We start from the raw sequence: 19,827 nt of genomic DNA on the forward strand, positions 1-19,827 counted from the left end.
AATTAAACATTTATAAAATAATAACTAAATACAAAATATAAGAAATAGAAATATTATACTAAACATTATCGTATTATTAGAATAAGTAAATATAAAATATAAGAAAAATAAATAATAACTAAATATAGTATATAAGAAATAAAAAAATATTACATTAAGTATATATCGTAAAATTATCATTGATATAAAACCAAGAAATTTAGAATAAATAAATATAAAAATAAGAAAAGATAAACAGTAAGTAAATACACAATATAAAAAATAGAAAAACTAAATTAAACATATATCTGAAAAATGTATAGATAAATAAATAAAAGTGAATTTACATTATAAAAATATCAGATTAAAAATCAATTATAATATTAGAATAATTAAATATAAAATATAAAAAATATTATAAGTAAATATGCAATATAAAAAATACAAAAATACATTAAACCTCTATCTAAAAATATATATAATAATATAAATAATAAGTAAATATATAATATAAGAAATAGAAATATTACATTAAACATCTATCGTAATATTATAATTTGATATAAACCAAAATAATTAGATAAGTAAATGCACAATATAAAAAATTATACAATAAAAAAATAAAAAAACTACATTAAACATCTATCTGAAAATGTATAGTTTAACATTTTATTATTTTCAAATTTTTTTGTAAGTAAATATACAATATAAGAAAAATAAGCATACAATATAAGATCATATTTTTATCACATTAAACATCTATCATAATATTATCATTTGATATAAAAGCAAGAAAATTAGAATAAGTAAATATACAGTATAAGAAAAAAAAAGATTAAAATACAATTAAGAAATGAAAATATTAAAGTTTTAATGTATTTTTTGTATTTTTATATTGTATATTTACTTATAATTTTGTTTTTATATTTTATAATATTAGAATATGTAAATATACAATATAAAGAAAAATGCACAATAAGTAAATATACAATACGAGAACTGGAAAAACTAAATTAAACATCTATCTGAAAAATGTATAGTAAAATAAATAATTAGTAAATATAGACTATAAGACATAAAAATATTAGTATAAAAATATGATCTTATATTGTATGCTTATTTTTCTTATATTGTATATTTACTTACAAAAATATTTGAAAATAATAAAATGTTAAACTATACATTTTCAGATAGATGTTTAATGTAGTTTTTTTATTTTTTTATTGTATATTTACTTATCTAATTGTTTTGTTTTATATCAAATTATAATATTACGATAGATGTTTAATGTAATATTTCTATTTTTTATATTATATATTTACTTTATTTATATTATTATATATTTTCAGATAAAGTTTTAATGTATTTTTTGTATTTTTATATTGTATATTTACTTATAATTTTGTTTTTATATTTTATAATATTAGAATATGTAAATATACAATATAAAGAAAAATGCACAATAAGTAAATATACAATACGAGAACTGGAAAAACTAAATTAAACATCTATCTGAAAAATGTATAGTAAAATAAATAATTAGTAAATATATACTATAAGACATAAAAATATTAGTATAAAAATAAATAATATGTAATATTATTATGATATTTTATTTTTATTCTAATATTATAATAGATTTATAAAGTAATATAATCTATCTATACTAATAAAATAGACATTTTTGAGGCTGCATAAAGCATCCATATCAGCGAAAAAATATTTTTTCCGAAAGATGACACGTAGCATCGTTATTAAAAAATAAATAATTAATAAATAATTAAATATACAATATAAGGAAAAAATAATAATAAATAAATATACAATATAAGAAATAGAAAAATTACATTAAACAATAATATGTAAATATGCAATATAATAAATAATAAATAATAAGTAAATATACAATATAAGAAATATAAATATTACATTAAACATCTATCATAATATTGTTATTTGATATAAAAGGAAGAAAATTAGAATAAGTAAATATACAATTAAGAATTGAAAAAACTAAATTTAGCATCTATAAAATAATAACTAAATACAAAATATAAAAAATAGACTATGAGACATAAAATATTAGTATAAAAATAAATAATAAGTAATATTTTTATGGTATTTTATTTTTATTCCTACCGTAATATTAGTGGGTAAATATACTGTATAAAGAAAAATACACAATAAGTAAATATACAATATCAGAACTGGGTAAACTAAATTAAACATCTATCTGAAAAATGTATAGTAAAATAAATAATTAGTAAATATAGACTATAAGACATAAAAATATTAGTATAAAAATAAATAATAAGTAATATTATTATGATATTTTATTTTTATTCTAATATTATAATAGATTTATAATGTAATATAATGTAATATTTTAATATTATTGTTAGTAATATTAATCATATAGAAATGTTACATATTATAATAAGTAAATATAAAATATAAGAAAAAATAAATAATAAGTAAATATAGTATATAAGAAATAAAATTTATATTAAATTTATATCATAATATTATCATTGATATAAAAGCAAGAAATTTAGAATAAACAAATATACAAAATAAGAAAAGATAAACAGTAAGTAAATATACAATATAAAAAATAGAAAAACTAAATTAAACATTTATCTGAATTAAACATTTATTAAAGAGTAAACATACATCTATGCCATAAGGTTAAATAATCTAGAGTTAGGGTTTAGAGTTACGTGATGGAGTTTTGAAGATATGATTTCAAATTATGAAAAATAAAAAATAAATATTAAAATTTCAAAATAAAATGGGTTATTTTGGTCATTTTCCTTATTGATGACTCTTTTGTGATAAAAACTTAAAAGTGATTATTATAAAGAATTGCTCTACAATATAAGAAAAATTAAATAATAAGTAAATATATAATATAAAAAATAGAAAACTATATGAAACATCTATATGAAAATTGTATAGTTTTCTGTTTTTTTTTTCTAAAGAAATAAGTATTCACACAAACATACAATTTAAAATTTTGTTGTTGTTCAGAATACAACGTCCAAATGAGTAGCTATATAGTTAATATTTAAAAAATCAAAATTGTTCCGCGCGTAGCGCGGATTAACTCGTAGTATATATGGGATTTTTCTCTCTTCCGGTTGCTGCCACATCAATAATTACTCCTCTCAGATTGACATGTGTCCTATTTTTTTTATTCTCTTCATTACTCTTATTTGTGGACTTAACAATTGAACTAAATGGGCTTACGAATTGTGTGTTATCTATCTGACTGGTCAAACCCATTATTTTTTTTTGTAACACGGTCAAACCCATTATCTGAACTCCGTAAACTACCTTTCCTCTTCGTCTTCAACAATTACTTCGCTTTCTAGGGTTCATGGTGTTTTCAGCTCATGTTCATAATCCGACCATGGAGTTTCTGGAAGGTGATGGGACTTTTAACGGTGAATATCTAGAGTGAATTGTTGTTCGTGTCGTTTGGATTTACGCCGGGTAAGGGGAATTGATGTTCGTGTCATGAATGACCATCTTAACTCCTTCATTCCACTTACGATTCCTCATTCAATTCACTGCATCTCCCTTGACTTTCAGTCGTTGAATCTCTATGTATAAAAAGGTGAGCCTTCATCCCCTGAACATCACCCTTTCATTCCTTACAACCCAAAAAACTTCCGTAGAGCAAAATGGCGAACTCATCTGTCCTCCTTGCTGACAATCAAAACACATAAGAGGTAACCTTCATTTCTCTCTCTTTATATGTATGTTTATATGTATGTGTATATTTCTCAGTACATTGTCTTAGAAATAAGCTTATTTGTTTTGTTGGAGCAGTTGATTTGTTGCAGACCTTGCGGGGAATGGTAACATCAAATATGTGTTCTTTACAATCTACATAAATACATTGACACAACCGCATACTTCTTTTGATTGTGTCAGTTGCTGTTTTTTCTTCTCAATTTTCATACTTCACTATTACAAGACTCAATCAAGTCTGGCTGATGTAGTTTATCACTGCAACTGTTTAACTTTGTTCCAAAATATCTGTTCTGTTGATACTTGATGTTAACTTTCTGTGTGGCAAGAGTAACCAATATTTGACATAGTGCCGAGGCCTATGCTCGAGTCAGAGCGCATTTGAATTCACAATAGATTTTCTTACATGGGTCCGACAATATGGTTTCACCTAAATAGTTCTAGCTTTATGAATGAATCTGAACCAGAGCCGGTTGGTAATGTTTGTTAATTAGTCCGATCTTTGAGCTTTTTTGTCACATTTCAACTGAGATGTTAACTTGGTAGTTCTTCTTGGACACGTGAGAGCAGGAGCCCAACCGAAATAACCATCTCCACCAATGACTAGAACACTTAGATTTTAATGATGAGTTATTGGTAGATGTTTCAGGTTGCGGTTGCTCGGAAATGACAACTTCTTCTCTTCGGTTTCTCTTGGAAGACAAGTACTTTGAGAGAATATCTGAAATGACTTTAGGATTGAAGGTCTGCCTTAAACCAAACGGTTTAACCAAACGAGTTAGGCAAGAGGAGCACATGGGAGGTTAGGCAGGTCCAGTGGTAGATAATCTTCTGTAGCTGTTTTCTTAACGTGGGTGATGATATTGGAGGAGAAGCCGACAGAGCTGCTGCTGATATCGGTTTGTAGACAAATTTTAACTTTACACAAGACAAATTCGACTATGATATATACTTATAACATATCCAAATATTCTGATATAAAGTTACACGACCTTTGATATTTTTCTGCTTATAACCAGTATGCAACTTACAGAGATATAATTTATGTTCAATTTATATTATTTTAGTTATAGTTTATCTATATTTTGTTTAACAATAACCAACAATTATTATTTTCTTTATCACGAAGAATAAACCTTATGGGATGTTAGAGAAGAAAAAAATATTCAACATAAAATGAGTATTAAACAAATCGGCTTACAATAAGATAATCCCATCAAACAAGAAATACCAAATAAACACCCAAAGCTATCATCAATTGCTTTCTGTGTCAAAGCTAGAATCCTAACACTCGCCTTACACAATAGAAATCTCCATAGATTGTAATTGTTATCATGATTCTACGATTTACTACGTTAACCGAAACAAACCACAGTTAATACACTTAATTTGTTATTATTTTATGGTCCATTTGCTAATTCAATGCATAAAACAATTTATATTAGTTGCTACAACAAATTATAAAAACTAAAATAGCCTCTATAAATCAATATACTACTAGCATATACAAATCATATAAATCAGAGGCCACAGCAATAGTTCAACTACAAAAGCTCATGTTATTTCCACTAATGCATTCACATAACCAAAATCACATTCCATAATATGTTTAAAACACACACAATTAATTAAAAAGTATAGCCAACTGCAAAAGCTCAAAGACAATTCAAAACACATGATCTTCATTCTCAACCGTCTATCCAGTGATTTGAACTTGGTACAAACAAACTAACTACAACAATGTCAGCAGCCATATTAACAAAAAAAACTATCATATATGGTAAATTATATTTCAAATGACGAGATGATCATGTATGTAAAATAGCTTTCCTGCGTAAACAAAATTGATAACTATCAGATTAGATTCCTTCACCTTCTGTTACCTCATGTTACTTTATGCAAACATCTAATATTACATAAGTAATTTTATAATTAATTATATATTTTAACTCGAATAAAATTCTATCAAAATCCTACCGTAAAACTAAATTTAGTAAAAAAAAAACATAATCCAGTAATATATATAAAATTAAATGAAATAAAAATATATGAATCTATTTACAAGTTTGCTTCTTTTCTACTAAAAAAAATGAAAAAGGGATCTCACTGATTTCTTGGTCATCCAACCCCCGAAAATCACAAGAAATGATGTAACCTAAATTTAATTCTTAATTTATAATTAAAACTTAAATTATCAAAAAAAATAAAACCTTTAAAAAATAATAAGTAGTATTTTTTTTTTAAAAATCATAGCCAGTTTTTGGAAAACATGGTTTATTTAGAAAATCATATCCTAAAAAATAATAGGTAGTATTTATATTTAAAAAGCATAACCAATTATTCAGACAATATGGTTTATTTAGTTTTCAAATTTAATAACACATAACTTTTTAACAAATACGTATATTTTAAATAATAACAACTAATATTAAATATTCATTCTGATTACTTAAATTATTTACTAGTCTGTTTCCCGCCCGTAGGGCGTACTTATCCTAGTGATATATATAAACGTGATGTTAAGGAAACCGATTAATCGAAAACAATGAAATGAAAACGTTTTCGAAAAACAGATCGTTGAATCGAGATAAATCTTTTTCCTTAGCTCTTAATATGAATTATAGTTTCAGGTTTAAACCACAACTAGGTAATAATCCGCCGTGTGCGGGGTAAAATAGTTGATTATATTATTTATTTTACGCTGTAATAAGAAATTTGTTGTCTAGCTTTTTCAAGGGATGGACATTCAGATATCCGTTCGGATTCAGTTGATCTATTCAGATTTTGACTTTTAGAGTTAGAAATATAAATACGATTCTGATATTTAAAATTTCGGGTTGACTTTGGATTGGATTTGGTTCGAATCATTGCATGTGCGGTTCGGGTACCAATTTTAATTATGTAATTTTGAACAAATCCAAATATACTTCATCCTCAAAATCCGAAAATAAAAATAATATAAAACATAAACATTTGAATAATTTAAGACTAAATAATTCAATTTACATAAAAAAATAGTCCAGTTTAAATATTTAGATGGAAAATATATATATTTTTAGTATTTTGAACATATTTTGTTATTTTAGATATATTCATATTAATGAATATCTAATAGATATAAAATTTAAAATAACTAATATATTTAAGTATATAATTGTGTTTTAGATATTTTCGGTACCTAAAATATTTCAGTTTGGATTGGATTCGGGTCTAGTTATCAGGATATTAAACTTTTAGATTAATTTGAGTACTTAATCAGTTTTAGTTTGTGTTTAGTATTACTTTCAAATCAAGTTTGGTTCTTCGAATCCAAATATTTTACCAAGACTTACTTTCTTCTATAAATATAAAGAAAAATAAATAAATGTAAAACTAATATGTTAGGCTTATTTTACATACATAATTATTGGATCATACTTTAATAATACCAATAAAAAATGGTTGGGAGTCGTGTCAATATTGTTGAACATGTAAAAAATTGACGTAGTTTATAAAAAATAACTAGACTTTGATCCGCGCGTCCGCGTGGATATATTTTTCAAAAATATGTTTCTATTTGTTTTTTATGTCAATAATATAAGGGGTAGGCAAAATACCCGAATCTGAAGAACCGAACCGATCTCGATCTGAAAAAGTAGTACCAAATCCAAACCGAAAGTGATTAAATATCTAAATTATTCAAAATTTTGGTTTTTGGAGAACCGAAACCGAATCCGATCTGAACCGAAGTATTCTAGGTACCCGAATGTATCCAAAATAGATTTATATACTTATATATATTAATTATTTTTAGATTTAATATATATAAAAACATCTAGAACATATATGATACTTTTAAGCTGGTTTAAATACTTGAAAATATATACAAATAATCAATAGTAAATATATAAAATAGTAAAAGTAGACTTAAAATAATTATTGATTATCTATCCAAATATTTGAATTAAAATAATTTATATGTTAAGTTTAGGTATTCTGACATATGTTATTCAAATTTATATTTAATATATATTTTTGTTTATAGTTTTTGAGAAATTTAAAGTACATAAATATATAATGAATTATAAAAAATTAAAGTAATTTAAATGGGTTATCCGAACTCAAACCGAACCCGCAAAAATCCGAAGCGAACCCGAACTCAAATTTAGAAATATTAGAATGAAGCTAAAATCTTTGACCTTGGAAACCCGAAACACAAACAGACCTGAACCGAACCCGATTAGGTACCAGATAGATAGTTTCTCATAATATAACAGACTTCCAAATTTTCTTAAAAATATAAGCCCATTACTTTTTTGTCTCTTAATATACTGATATCCATGTTTCTAAACAAACATATTTTTTAAAAATACAATCTATGTTTCCAAACAAAACTCTTTTTTTTAACTGGAATTCATGTTTCCAAACAAACCATTTTTTTAAACTACAATCTATGTTTCCAAACAAACTTTTTTTAAAAAATTCTATACATGTTTCCAAACAAACCTAATTTGTACTTGAATTTTAATAAGATAGATGTATACTTTCTTATAAAAGTTTTGGGTAAATGTAAAACTAATATGTTAAGCTTATTTTACATACATAATTCCATACTTTAAGAATACCAATAAAAATGGTTGGACGTTGTGTCAATATTGTTGGACATGTTAAAAATTGACGTAGTCTATAACAAATAATGTGTACTTTCTTATAAAAGTTCTTGGTAAATATGATAAAAATATGATTCAGTCGAGTGAAATAGATTAGAGTTGCGTCAAAAATAATGTGATCTCTTCACTCGGTACATGACTTTTGTTTTTTAATTGATTTTACGAATTTCTTTTTATTTAAAGCTTTTACGATTTCTGATTTTTTCTAACAATCTAATTATTTTTCTAATTCTTGGTCTGATATAAAAACGCTGTAAAGAAAAATAATACTTGGCTAAACTAAAGATTCAAGTTTGCGTGTGGCGTTATTCACCTCATTTTCCTTAATTCATAACCAACCACAATTATTTGTTGCTTCCGTATGCATAAACCTCAACCATGGCCAAGTTCGGCAAGATACGAAACTATCAATTTTTAAAAACATTCTCATTCTGGTATTTTAGTTGATGTGAATCTTAATGATTTTGTAATTTGTTTCTCTTAACAATGATATTATTCAGTACTTGTCCAGAGAGAACTTCAATTCACTAATACAAAGGTTAAAATTACGAAAACTAAAAATGAACTGATTTAAAAAAAATAGTGTGTAAACACATTAAATTATTTGCGACAAAGTTAAGAAAATTAGTGTGTTAACACAAGAATTGTTAAATGACTGTGAGGCTGACATGTAAACATTTTGAAGTTAAAATGATTGTGGGACTGACACATGTTAATGTGTGTGTGAACATATTTATTGCAAATGTTTTTCTTTTAATAGATAAGCGATAAGATGTTACGCGGCACTCGTGAACAGTCCTACAAACTATAGAACTACGAAACACTCTCGAACCATTCACAATAAGGCATTTTGTTGTTAGTTTCTCGATGGAAAAATGTGAAATGAAGACGAAAATAGACTGATATTTAAAGAGCAGACGAGGGACGACTTCCCATAATTGTTGCAAAACGTGTGTTCGTTAGTGGGAATTTCGCAGAGATCTTGGGGCTTTTAAGTTACGAAAAAATTATTCACAAAACTCGCTCACTTTCTCTTATCGTTTAAATATCTAGCGAGAGAATAAATTGCATCACGTTTTTGAGATAATTATTTATCTTTTTAAAACGAAATACGTTTGTTTTTTTGGAAAAAATGAGCCAAAAAGTTACACTTAATGATATACCATGGATTTTACCCACTTTCAGCCATGGTATATAAGTGTTTTAATATATATTTACTACTATATAGAGTCTATTTAGAGTATTTACAGGTTCAGGTACGTTCTGGAGAAATATGGTGATTTTGGAACCTTTTGAGGTGCATAACTGCACAGACGCATCAGATGTTTAGCTATGGATGGAAACCTTCCCACCGTTAGATTGAGCCCATCTTTTGACACACGATAGAACTTTGAGTTATCTTTCCAATGCTACCAGTTTGAGGTAAATCAGCATCCTGTATCAGACGTTATTCCCGTTTTACTGAAGAGTGGTCAGTCTGCCTCGCGAGAGGAAGCTGTCGAGGAGATGAAGGACTGTCGATCAATGAAACATCATTGGTATCGGTCAACTGTTAACAACCTAAAAACAAATCAATCGAGCAAGAAACTTGCTCACAAATCTATTTACTGCTTTAAAACCTATAAACCAATTAATCTAGCTTATTTCAAAGACCATAATCTATTGTGTAATCTTAGAGTCTCTGTGGATTAATTCGATCCCTAAGTACTACATCTGAACCTCTTATTTGAGAGAGTAATTCACTCCTTAGGGTAATTTGAGTGATATCAAATTTGGCGCCATTGCCGGGGACTCTTTCTTATTACCATTAGATTAAGTTTAAAATATAGTCTAGATTTTGTTACTAAATCTGCTTAAGTTTTTCCTCTTTCCATGCTGACACAGGTACTTAAGATGGAAGACATGAATTTCGGCCCAAAATCGATCGACGCTCAGACAACAACATGAGCGACGGGTCGACCGAAAAGTTGATCGACACTCCGCTACCAATATCGATCGACGTCATCCTGCCGGAAGCAAGTAAGTATGTTCTTACCTGTTTCAATAATGAAAAAGTAGTTCTAGGAGATCAAAAAGGTCGAGTATGCAATGCATCAAACCAAATTAATTATAGACATAGGGCTCCAATTCCTATTGGAGTAGCTGTTGTTTTGAATGCTGGACCGGAGCATCACCGAACGCTTGGAGATTGTGACAGACCTGATCGGTTCTACACTAACAGGTCTTTGATCCGTCCTCCAGCAATTCAAAGAAAAGACTTTTGAATTGAAACCCAAATATTTCTCTCTAGCAAGTCAGCACCCCTTTCATGGTCTTCCTCATGAAAACCCCATAGACCATATCGAATCACTTGAGGACTTTGTGTCTAACATCAAGGTGCATGAAGTCTCTGAAGACTACCTATTTTGCAAACTCGTCCCGCGCTCCCTAGCTGGAGATGCGACGCACTGGCTGAAACAATTGCAGCCATGATCTTTGACTTGTTGGAGTGATATCAAAAGCGTCTTCCTCAATAACTTCTTCGATGATGCACGAATCGAGGAATTTAGGAATAAGATCTAAATTTTTCTCAAGGCACTACTGAAGCTTTCAAGGCTTCTTGGTTGAGATTCAAAGCCTACCAGCGAGACTGCCCACACCATGGTTTTCCCGAAATCCAGCTACTTAATATTTTCTTCAGAAGTCTCGACTGGACATACCAAGCGACTTTGGACGCTGGACATACCAAGCGACTTTGTTGATCACACCATCAGACACGAGATTACCTTTTAAAATACGTAAAAGGCAATTACCTTTGGCCGTGGCTTTTGCAATAACGATTAAAAAAAGTCAAGGGCAATCACTATCTGAAGTTGGTATATTTCTACCTAGACCTGTGTTTTCACATGGACAGCTATACGTGGCTGTTTCAAGGGTCACATCAAATAAAGGACTGAAAATTCTGATTATCGACAAAAATGGTAAAACTAAACAGAAAACTACTAATGTTGTTTTCAAAGAGGTTTTTAATAACCTGGAAGAGTATGAGTGATGAGGTATTCTCAATTTATGTTATCTTGAGTTTTTCTACTGTTGTAAATATTTAAAAAATTTGACCCTCGCAACTGTTTTTGAGGGATGCAGGTTCAGATGATGCATTGAGAATAGTTGGGGTTGATGGGGTATCTCTTACTTGTGCGCAACCAGAAAGAGATTTTTCTATTAATATTGTTTATGTTCCTTTCATGATTCGGACAAGCATGATTGTTTTTCCAAGCATCAAGTTTGTTAAGTGTGTTTCAGAAGATGGCCGTTTTAGTTTGACAAATTGGAGTTTTTCTTTAACTGTTACTAGATTTTGACCCGAGCTTTTAAAGTGCGAGATTAACTTTGATGATTTTTAAAATATAAATATTATATAAAAATTTATTTTATTTAATATATTTTATATTAATTCTAATTTTAGTCTTATTTATTTAAAATCAAAATGAATTAAAATCAAAATGAAATAATTCATTTTCTTAACCCCCTTCACTTTACATAAAATATGTTTTTATATTTTGTAATAGAGTGGGCTAATATGTTTCTTTTGTTTTGTACTTTATAAATATTGCAATTTTTGATAAAATGACCCAAACAAAACTTCACCCTTGAACTTCAATTGCATTGATACAGATATTCTTATATATCTAGTTTCAAAAAAGGATATTCTTATATATCTTATATGTAGATTTGAATGTAGCAAATTTGTGGTTTTTGATTTTTTGACATGTTTTTTTTTTAATCAAAAATACATAAATAGAATTTGTACACGTGAAAATAACAACTGTCAATACACTTGTTTAGCTTCTTGCTTCAGCCAGATCATTGTATATAAAATGCACTTATTATCATTATTAAAAATACACTTATTGATTGGTCGTCCACATTAGCTCAACTTTTTTTTTTTTTTTGGCAGCACATTAGCTCAACTTATCAACATGATTACGGGTTATTTTAATATTGGGTTGGTAGTTTAAACTTTAAACTAACGATTTGGTAGAGGTGGATTATTTCTGAATAATATTTTGTATAGTTAATGTATTCATTAAACGTTTATTGTTGGAGTCTAAATCTTACTTTTCTGTATTTCAGAATATTCTCTAATAACATAAACAGTAACATTAGGTAATATTAATTAATTATGTAAAACTAAAATTAAAGAATGACATAGCTTTGTAATTTTTTCCAAAAGCAAGGGCAGAATCCTGCTTTAATAGTATAGAAACTTAAGTGAAATATTTTTGAACGTTTTTGTTATTTATAACACATTCATTCACAAGAACCCATATATGCATCGTTATTCAATCAATCCTAAAGCCATATAATACTATCTAAGGCAATGGTTCAATCTTATTCCTAAATCTACATGCTACTACATTGCTTTCATCTGAGTTAAAATCATAGTTACTAACCGTGAGTTGTTGTTTGGATGCGCTTGCTCAACGTGGGAGAAAAACTTCTTTCTTCATAGCTTCTGGTCGTTCCTTCACCAACATGTTTTCATTATAAACAAAAAAAAAACAACTGCTCAACACACTAGAAAAGTATACAATATAGTAATCTCTGCAACTTTGATAAATAAGTAAATACAGAAATTAGAAACCACCCCTACTTACTTCTTTTCAACTTAGTTGGGCTCTGATCACGAATATCACTTTCTTCCTGCTCCACTGCCTTGCCAAAGAGACGATTCTCTGTAAAAGTAACCTCATCACACTCCTTTGATAGAACTTCCCAATCTACCAACTCCATTATTGCTCCAATAAACTTCTTCTATGTTTGCAGGAATTATACAGAAGCTGTTATGCCAATTCCAATTAATATACACACAAAGAAACTAAATAAACAATTAACGAAAATCAGAAACATTTTTATTTTGCTCACGAATGAACAATCCTTCTACCAATGACAGATTCTTCAAGGCCCGCCAAGAGCTGAATTTGCAAGCACTAAAATTAAATTTGACAAGAAACATCATTACCAAATGAGTATACAGTTACCAAATTCTCTAATTAATTGAATAATTAACAAAAAATACTTACCATGTACACTCTGACGATCTCAAACCTTCTTTGATGTTCTCTGTTTGTATTCTCCTCCGAAGCCAGTGTGTTAAGACATGTTTTTATAAACAGATCTTCTATAGTAAGTTTCTTAGCTTCACCCGTGCTCCCGTTCTACATGATGTAGATCGCCAACAATCAATATCTAAGAAATTTATCAAAACCTAAAGAACTTCTATAACAGAAGCTTTATAGAAATAAAACAAAACCTAAAGATTCGCAAAAACATAAGCTTTATATTTACCGTTTTTCCCTTACGATCTGCACTCATTTTCTTAGTTTTGATTGGGAATCAGAAGAACATGTCGTCGGGATCTTAGCTTTGTTTTGATCGATCCCGGAAAAAAAAATTAACAGATACCTAATGGATTTGTTTTGATAAAAATGAATTGTTGGGCCCAAATCACATTTAAAACATCTCAGCCCAAATCATAATCTAAATTTCATTTTTTATTGAGATTTTGATTAATATATTGTTTATAAAAATTATTTAAGGAAATAAATTATTGAAAGGTAAAAAAATACATTTCTTCTTTCTTTCTGTAAAAACATTAATTTAATTTGAAATATATAGACTTTGTTTAAATAAAATCAGTAAAATTGATAGCATATTAGTATTTACTAAACTAATAACATTTCAATATGATATCTCTGCAATGTAGCTTTTTGTATAAAAAATTGCACATTTACAATGGAAAACAAATAAAAGTTTATAAAAAAAATACTAATACCGCGATACAATTCTCTAACAAAATCGTGACACATCTAAAATATATAATATTCACCTGTAAAACAAAAATCATTCTTGCAAAAATCCGCGCAGATCCATCTCTAGTATTAATTATAGTTTAGTTCCATAATTTTTAATAAAAATTGATCTGGTGCATCAGAAAGAAATTATATAATAACAATAAAAAATATTATATATATATAAATAAAATGATCAAATATATAAAAACAATTATCGATAATATATACAAATGAACTCACTCTACGCAAAGCGCATGTCTTATCCTAGTAATAGATTATTAGGGTTATCTTAATTAAGGTTTAATTCGGGTTTTTCGAATACCCATACGGATCCCGGATATTATTCGTATCCAATCCGGTACCTAACCAAATTTTAATCTTTATCCAACCGGGTATTTTCCTGTATCCAAATCCGATCCAAAATCTGATTTTTCGGGTAACTACCGCTTCCGGGAAATATATCGAGGCTTAAGTAAATATCTTCAAATTTATTGTAATATTGAAAAATTCAAAATATAACATATACATAAAAATCTAAATTTTTATTATATGGTTATTGTGGTTGTTTAATTTATTTAATAGTTTAAAATTAAACAAATATGATAGAATATACACTATTTTTTATCAAATTTTTATTATTCAAAATCATTAATTGTCATATATACTTTAGCCACATTAGGTAATTCCATAAATTTTATTTAAGGAAATAATAAAGTATATTAATGATGAATTTATTGTTAGTTTAATAAAAAACTTATTATATAATTCGATGGACCAACATATTTCTCTAATGATTCTAAGAATCATTCTAATGATAACATGTGAGTACAAAAAGAAGTTGTAATGTTTCTGAAATAATACGTAGAGTATCTTCAAATTTATTGTAATATTGAAAAATTTCCGTAATATAATAATTTTTTTTGCATAGGTGTACCTTATTAAAGGGTAAAAACGTAAAACCAATAAATACAAACCCTACACTAGTCTTTGGCCACCGCCGTAACACAAAACACCAGTTAACACAGAGAATCCCGTTTCTGAACCAAAATCGAAACCATGCCGAGGCGCAGTGATGAAAACGAGGACAAGGAAGATCCAGTAGCCATTAGAGATGGCTCGGATGAAGACGAAGCTAATGAAGATCTTAGCTTAAAGATATTGGAGAAAGCGTTATCGAGGCGTGAGTTAGATGATTCAAAGGACACAAGTTTGTCGGATCTCGGCGGTTCTGGTGTAGTAAGTACTTTGATGGTGAATGGACGAGATTCAAAGAGTCATAAGAAGAAGACGAAGACCAGTCTAGAAGATGCCCACGAAATTGTCAGTATGAACGGTTCTCTTCTGTATCTCCCTCATTAAACGTTGCTTTAAATCAATTGTAAAGTTTGATGCTTGTGTTTATTGCTTCTTGATTTTCTCTATATTGTAACAGCCCATTGTCTTGAAAGACCAAGATGAAAATATACCAAAAGGGGAAGATGAGAAATCTGCTGAACCAACATCTAGCAATATGGTTTTGAAAAAGCTTCTTGTGAGCTTAAATCATCTTTTTGTTTTTATTTTTTCGGGTAACAAGATCTCTCTTTGTGATGACAATTGTTGGATGTGTTGTAATTATTAGCGTGGAGCGAGGTATTTTGACCCACCTGATGCTGGTTGGGAGACTTGCTATAGTTGTGGGGAGCCTGGTCACGTTACTATTAATTGTCCAACTCCAACAAAGCGTAAGAAGCCTTGCTTTATTTGCGGCAGTTTGGAACACGGTGCAAAGCAGTGTACAAAGGTGCGGTCTTGAGCCTCGGCTGTTTTTTTTTAATTGTTCCAATATACTCTCTTTAGCCTTATGTCTAGGGTTGTTCCTTGTTTGTACAGGGACACGATTGTTATATTTGCAAAAAAAGTGGCCACCGAGCGAAAGATTGTCCAGATAAGTACAAAAGCGGATCTAAATCAGCTGTTTGCTTAAGATGTGGAGACTTTGGACATGACATGATATTGTGCAAGTATGAGTACTCTCGAGATGATTTGAAGGTATCTTTGTATTTAATAATCTTGCTTAAGGTTTCTTTTTCACGCCTTCTGTTGTTTTCTGGTTGCTTTAGTATATAATTGGCCTAGATTGTAGTTCAGACAAATGATGCTACTGTATTTACTTTGACCAGGATATACAGTGCTATGTCTGTAAAAGCTTTGGCCATCTGTGCTGTGTTGAACCTGGCAACTCACCGTCATGGGCTGTGTCTTGCTACAGATGTGGTCAACTGGGTCACATTGGATTGGTAAGTTGTTGAGATTCTTGTTTTCAATCATCCACACGAGTCCGCGGCTCTAAACTGAATCGATCTATTCTCATAGTATCGATGCTGAGTTCATTATCTGAATATAATAATTTTCTCTATAGGCATGTGGTAGATACCATGAGGAAAGCACAGAAAAAGATTCTGCCAGCTCATGCTTTAGGTGTGGGGAAGAAGGGCATTTCTCACGTGAATGCCCCAACTCGTCGAGCATAAGCACTTCACATGGAAGAGACTCGCCGAGTTTGTGCTACAGATGTAATGGAGCAGGACATTTTGCTCGTGAATGTCCGAATTCCTTCCAGGTAGACGCTCTATTTCACTCTCTGCTTTTGACTTTTCTTCACTTTTTCCCTTTCTCTCTCATGTTATGTGACTCAGCGCTCCCTTTTTTTCTTCTGCATGTAGGTTTCTAAGAGTAACCGTGAGACATCTACACCATCGAGCAATTCTCACAAGAAATTCAAAGAAACTCCGGAATACAATTCTACTCCCTATGAATCCAATGGGAAGAAGACTAAGAAGAAGAAGAGGAGTAAAGAAAACTCAGAACACGATTCTACTCCCCATGAATCCAATGGGAAGAAGAAGAAGAAGAGTAAAGAAAACTCGCAACATTATTCTACTCCCCATGAGTCTAACGGGAAGTTGAAGAGTAAGAAGAAAACACATAAAGGAGAACAAGCCCATTCTACACCACAGAAATCAAAACAGAGAGGGGGTTGGATCACAGAGGATCCGGAGGAAGATTCTTTCCAAAGAGGAAAGATGAGGAGACTGAGGTCTCCTGTTACACCATCGGGTCATAACCACCATAGGGTACCCACTACATATATGGGTGGTCATAAGCAAAGGTCACCAACATTCCATTCCGGTGGGAATTTTCCGACCACACCATATGGTAGAAACTCATCATTCGAGTCTAGTGGGCGTGTCTCGAGTCATCCACCTTCAAGGTGGCAGCCAAATTATCCTTCTTCCCGTCATCATCAGCATAATCAAAGATATGCACCTGCACCCTCAAGGTATGGTTCGGCCCACCACTATGACGAGTTTCAAGGGGACTATGGTCGTTGGTAGTGTCAATAGATCTGGTCAGCGACGATCTAGCTCGAAATCAGTTATGCTTGATGGTCTTTGTTGGGGATCACAGGTTAGCTTAGTTTCCATAGGCGTCTAGTATTTGTATCAAGTTTTGGGGTCAGCATTATGTTTTGTTATCCTCACCAAACACAATTTGTTTAGTCAGTCCTCGTTTCCTTTCCCCATGTCAACACATCAGATTTTTCTTTGTTTTATCTAGGCTTGAGACGGATCGGGTATCCGGGCAATTTTAAAGTATCCAGATTCAGATCTTTATACGTCGGATCCATAATTTTACTATCCTTATCCGGATCCGGTGTTCTCGGGTATCCGGATGTTAGATATCTTTCTAAAAATGGTAATATCCTGCTGATATCTGGGTGTTGGATATCCTTCTAAAAATGGTAATATCCTGCGGATATCCGAATTTGGATCCTTAAATAAATAAAAAATAATATTAATATATATATATATAAAGTATTAACAATAATTAAAAAATAAAAATTTATATAATGTCTTTAATTATTTCTATGTATAATATTACAAAATTTACATAAAATTTATATATACTATTATAAAAATGAAAATATATTAAATAAAATTAATTTTTATATATAGATATTACTATTTTTGAAATATTTATTAATAAAACTTACGGATCCGGATATCCGGACTTAAAAATTAAGATATCCAGATCCGGATCCGTCAAAGCCTGATCCAACATTTTACTATCCGGATCCGGATTCGACCCCTCCGGATATCCGGATTTTCGGATCGGATCCGGATCGGATCCGGATCGAATTTCGGATCGGATCCGGATCGAATCTCGGATCGGATCCGGATCTCATCTCGGATCGGATCCGGATCTCATCTCGGATCGGATCCGGATCTCGGATAAAAGTCCCATGCCTAGTTTTATCTGTATTTTTTTTGTTTAATTTCAAATCTGGGGATACTTTTTTTTTTGTTATCGGTCATGATTTCATTTTTTAAATTGATTATTTTTTCTTAATCAACCAATCAAAATTAGGTTATTGAAAACAGCGCAAAAATAAGAAATTATTCTCCAAATTTAAAAATCATTGTCAATGTCAAAATCGGCAAAATCTTTTTGTTAATTCGTAAATTTGAATTAATTTGTGATTTTCATTTCAAATAGCTTTTACTGATATCTATACCATGTTTTGCTCAGATTTTATTTTGTTGACTTCTGTTTTGTCAACAACAAAACAAAGACACATGAGTTCTTTACACAATCATCACATCTTTCCTAGGATGGATTTAATCACTAAACTAGGACTATGAAGAGCCTTAAGGAAAAGCTATATTGGATAGGAACCGAAGCCACATGCCGATTATTTTGGAGACAATACAACAAAAACCAAACGATATCTTTAAACGACACAATCTTTCACAAAGCATCACACTTCAAACAAGTAGTAATACCATAACTACCATTGAAGCCAAAAGCCTTAAAGGCACCGTCTAAATATGCCAAAGAAGCTGGGCGCAAGCATCACTTCTGTAGGGACGCGCAAGCATCACATCTGTAGGGACGACTTCACAAAAGAGCTAACCAAAGCAAGCCCAAACCAACCCATATTGACTGAATCCATAGTAAGAGCATCAAACTTTATGGAGACGACTAGCACTACTGAAACGGGTCCATCCTAAAGGAACAAGCCTCGTCGCTATAACATCTTCAATCACTGAGCCAAGGCTATCGATGACGATGACAAAGTTGAAGTGACAGAACACCAGAGACACAATACTATCAAAAGGGCAAGATAGAAACATAATTTATTCGACAAGGTGGGATCAAGGAAGATGGGATCGTGAAAGACCAAATCGTAGACCACAATCGACTCTTACATTGCTTCACCAAACTCGAAGGAAGAATTATCGAGTTACATCAGATGTGACTTCAACATGTACCGCACACCAGAAAGAAGATTTATAGATATGGTCAAGCACAACAATCAAACCACCGCGTCGCAGAAGAGATCAGACCACACCACACAATCTTCGAAAACATTGAATGACCCTTCAACACCTCTAAAGCCAAATAAACTACACTACCGACTCTCTCCCAGTGCCGACGAGACTCGCCGGAGAAGGAGAACCGGTCAACTTTTTCCTTTAACCGCCGCTAGTTTTTGTTTTGTTTTGGAGAGGTTTTTTCAAATGGTTTATCTAAAAGTTTTGGTTCAGATTTCCTTTGTTATATCT

At 30.1% G+C, this 19,827-nt stretch overlaps 1 protein-coding gene across 1 annotated transcript; it reads left to right on the top strand.

Annotated features, from left to right (window-relative positions):
• The first annotated feature begins 15,204 nt into the window (after positions 1-15,204).
• LOC106336499 (zinc finger CCHC domain-containing protein 7) lies at positions 15,205-17,874 on the top strand. The gene is made up of 7 exons (XM_013775338.1): positions 15,205-15,538; positions 15,651-15,749; positions 15,840-16,001; positions 16,091-16,249; positions 16,381-16,497; positions 16,620-16,820; positions 16,924-17,874. The coding sequence occupies exons 1-7, from the start codon at positions 15,275-15,277 to the stop codon at positions 17,593-17,595; spliced, it is 1,674 nt and encodes a 557-aa protein (XP_013630792.1). The 5' UTR covers positions 15,205-15,274; the 3' UTR covers positions 17,596-17,874.
• Positions 17,875-19,827: the final 1,953 nt, after the last annotated feature.

The sequence above is a fragment of the Brassica oleracea genome, chromosome C3 (assembly GCF_000695525.1).
Source record: "Brassica oleracea var. oleracea cultivar TO1000 chromosome C3, BOL, whole genome shotgun sequence".
Taxonomy (NCBI): domain Eukaryota; kingdom Viridiplantae; phylum Streptophyta; class Magnoliopsida; order Brassicales; family Brassicaceae; genus Brassica; species Brassica oleracea.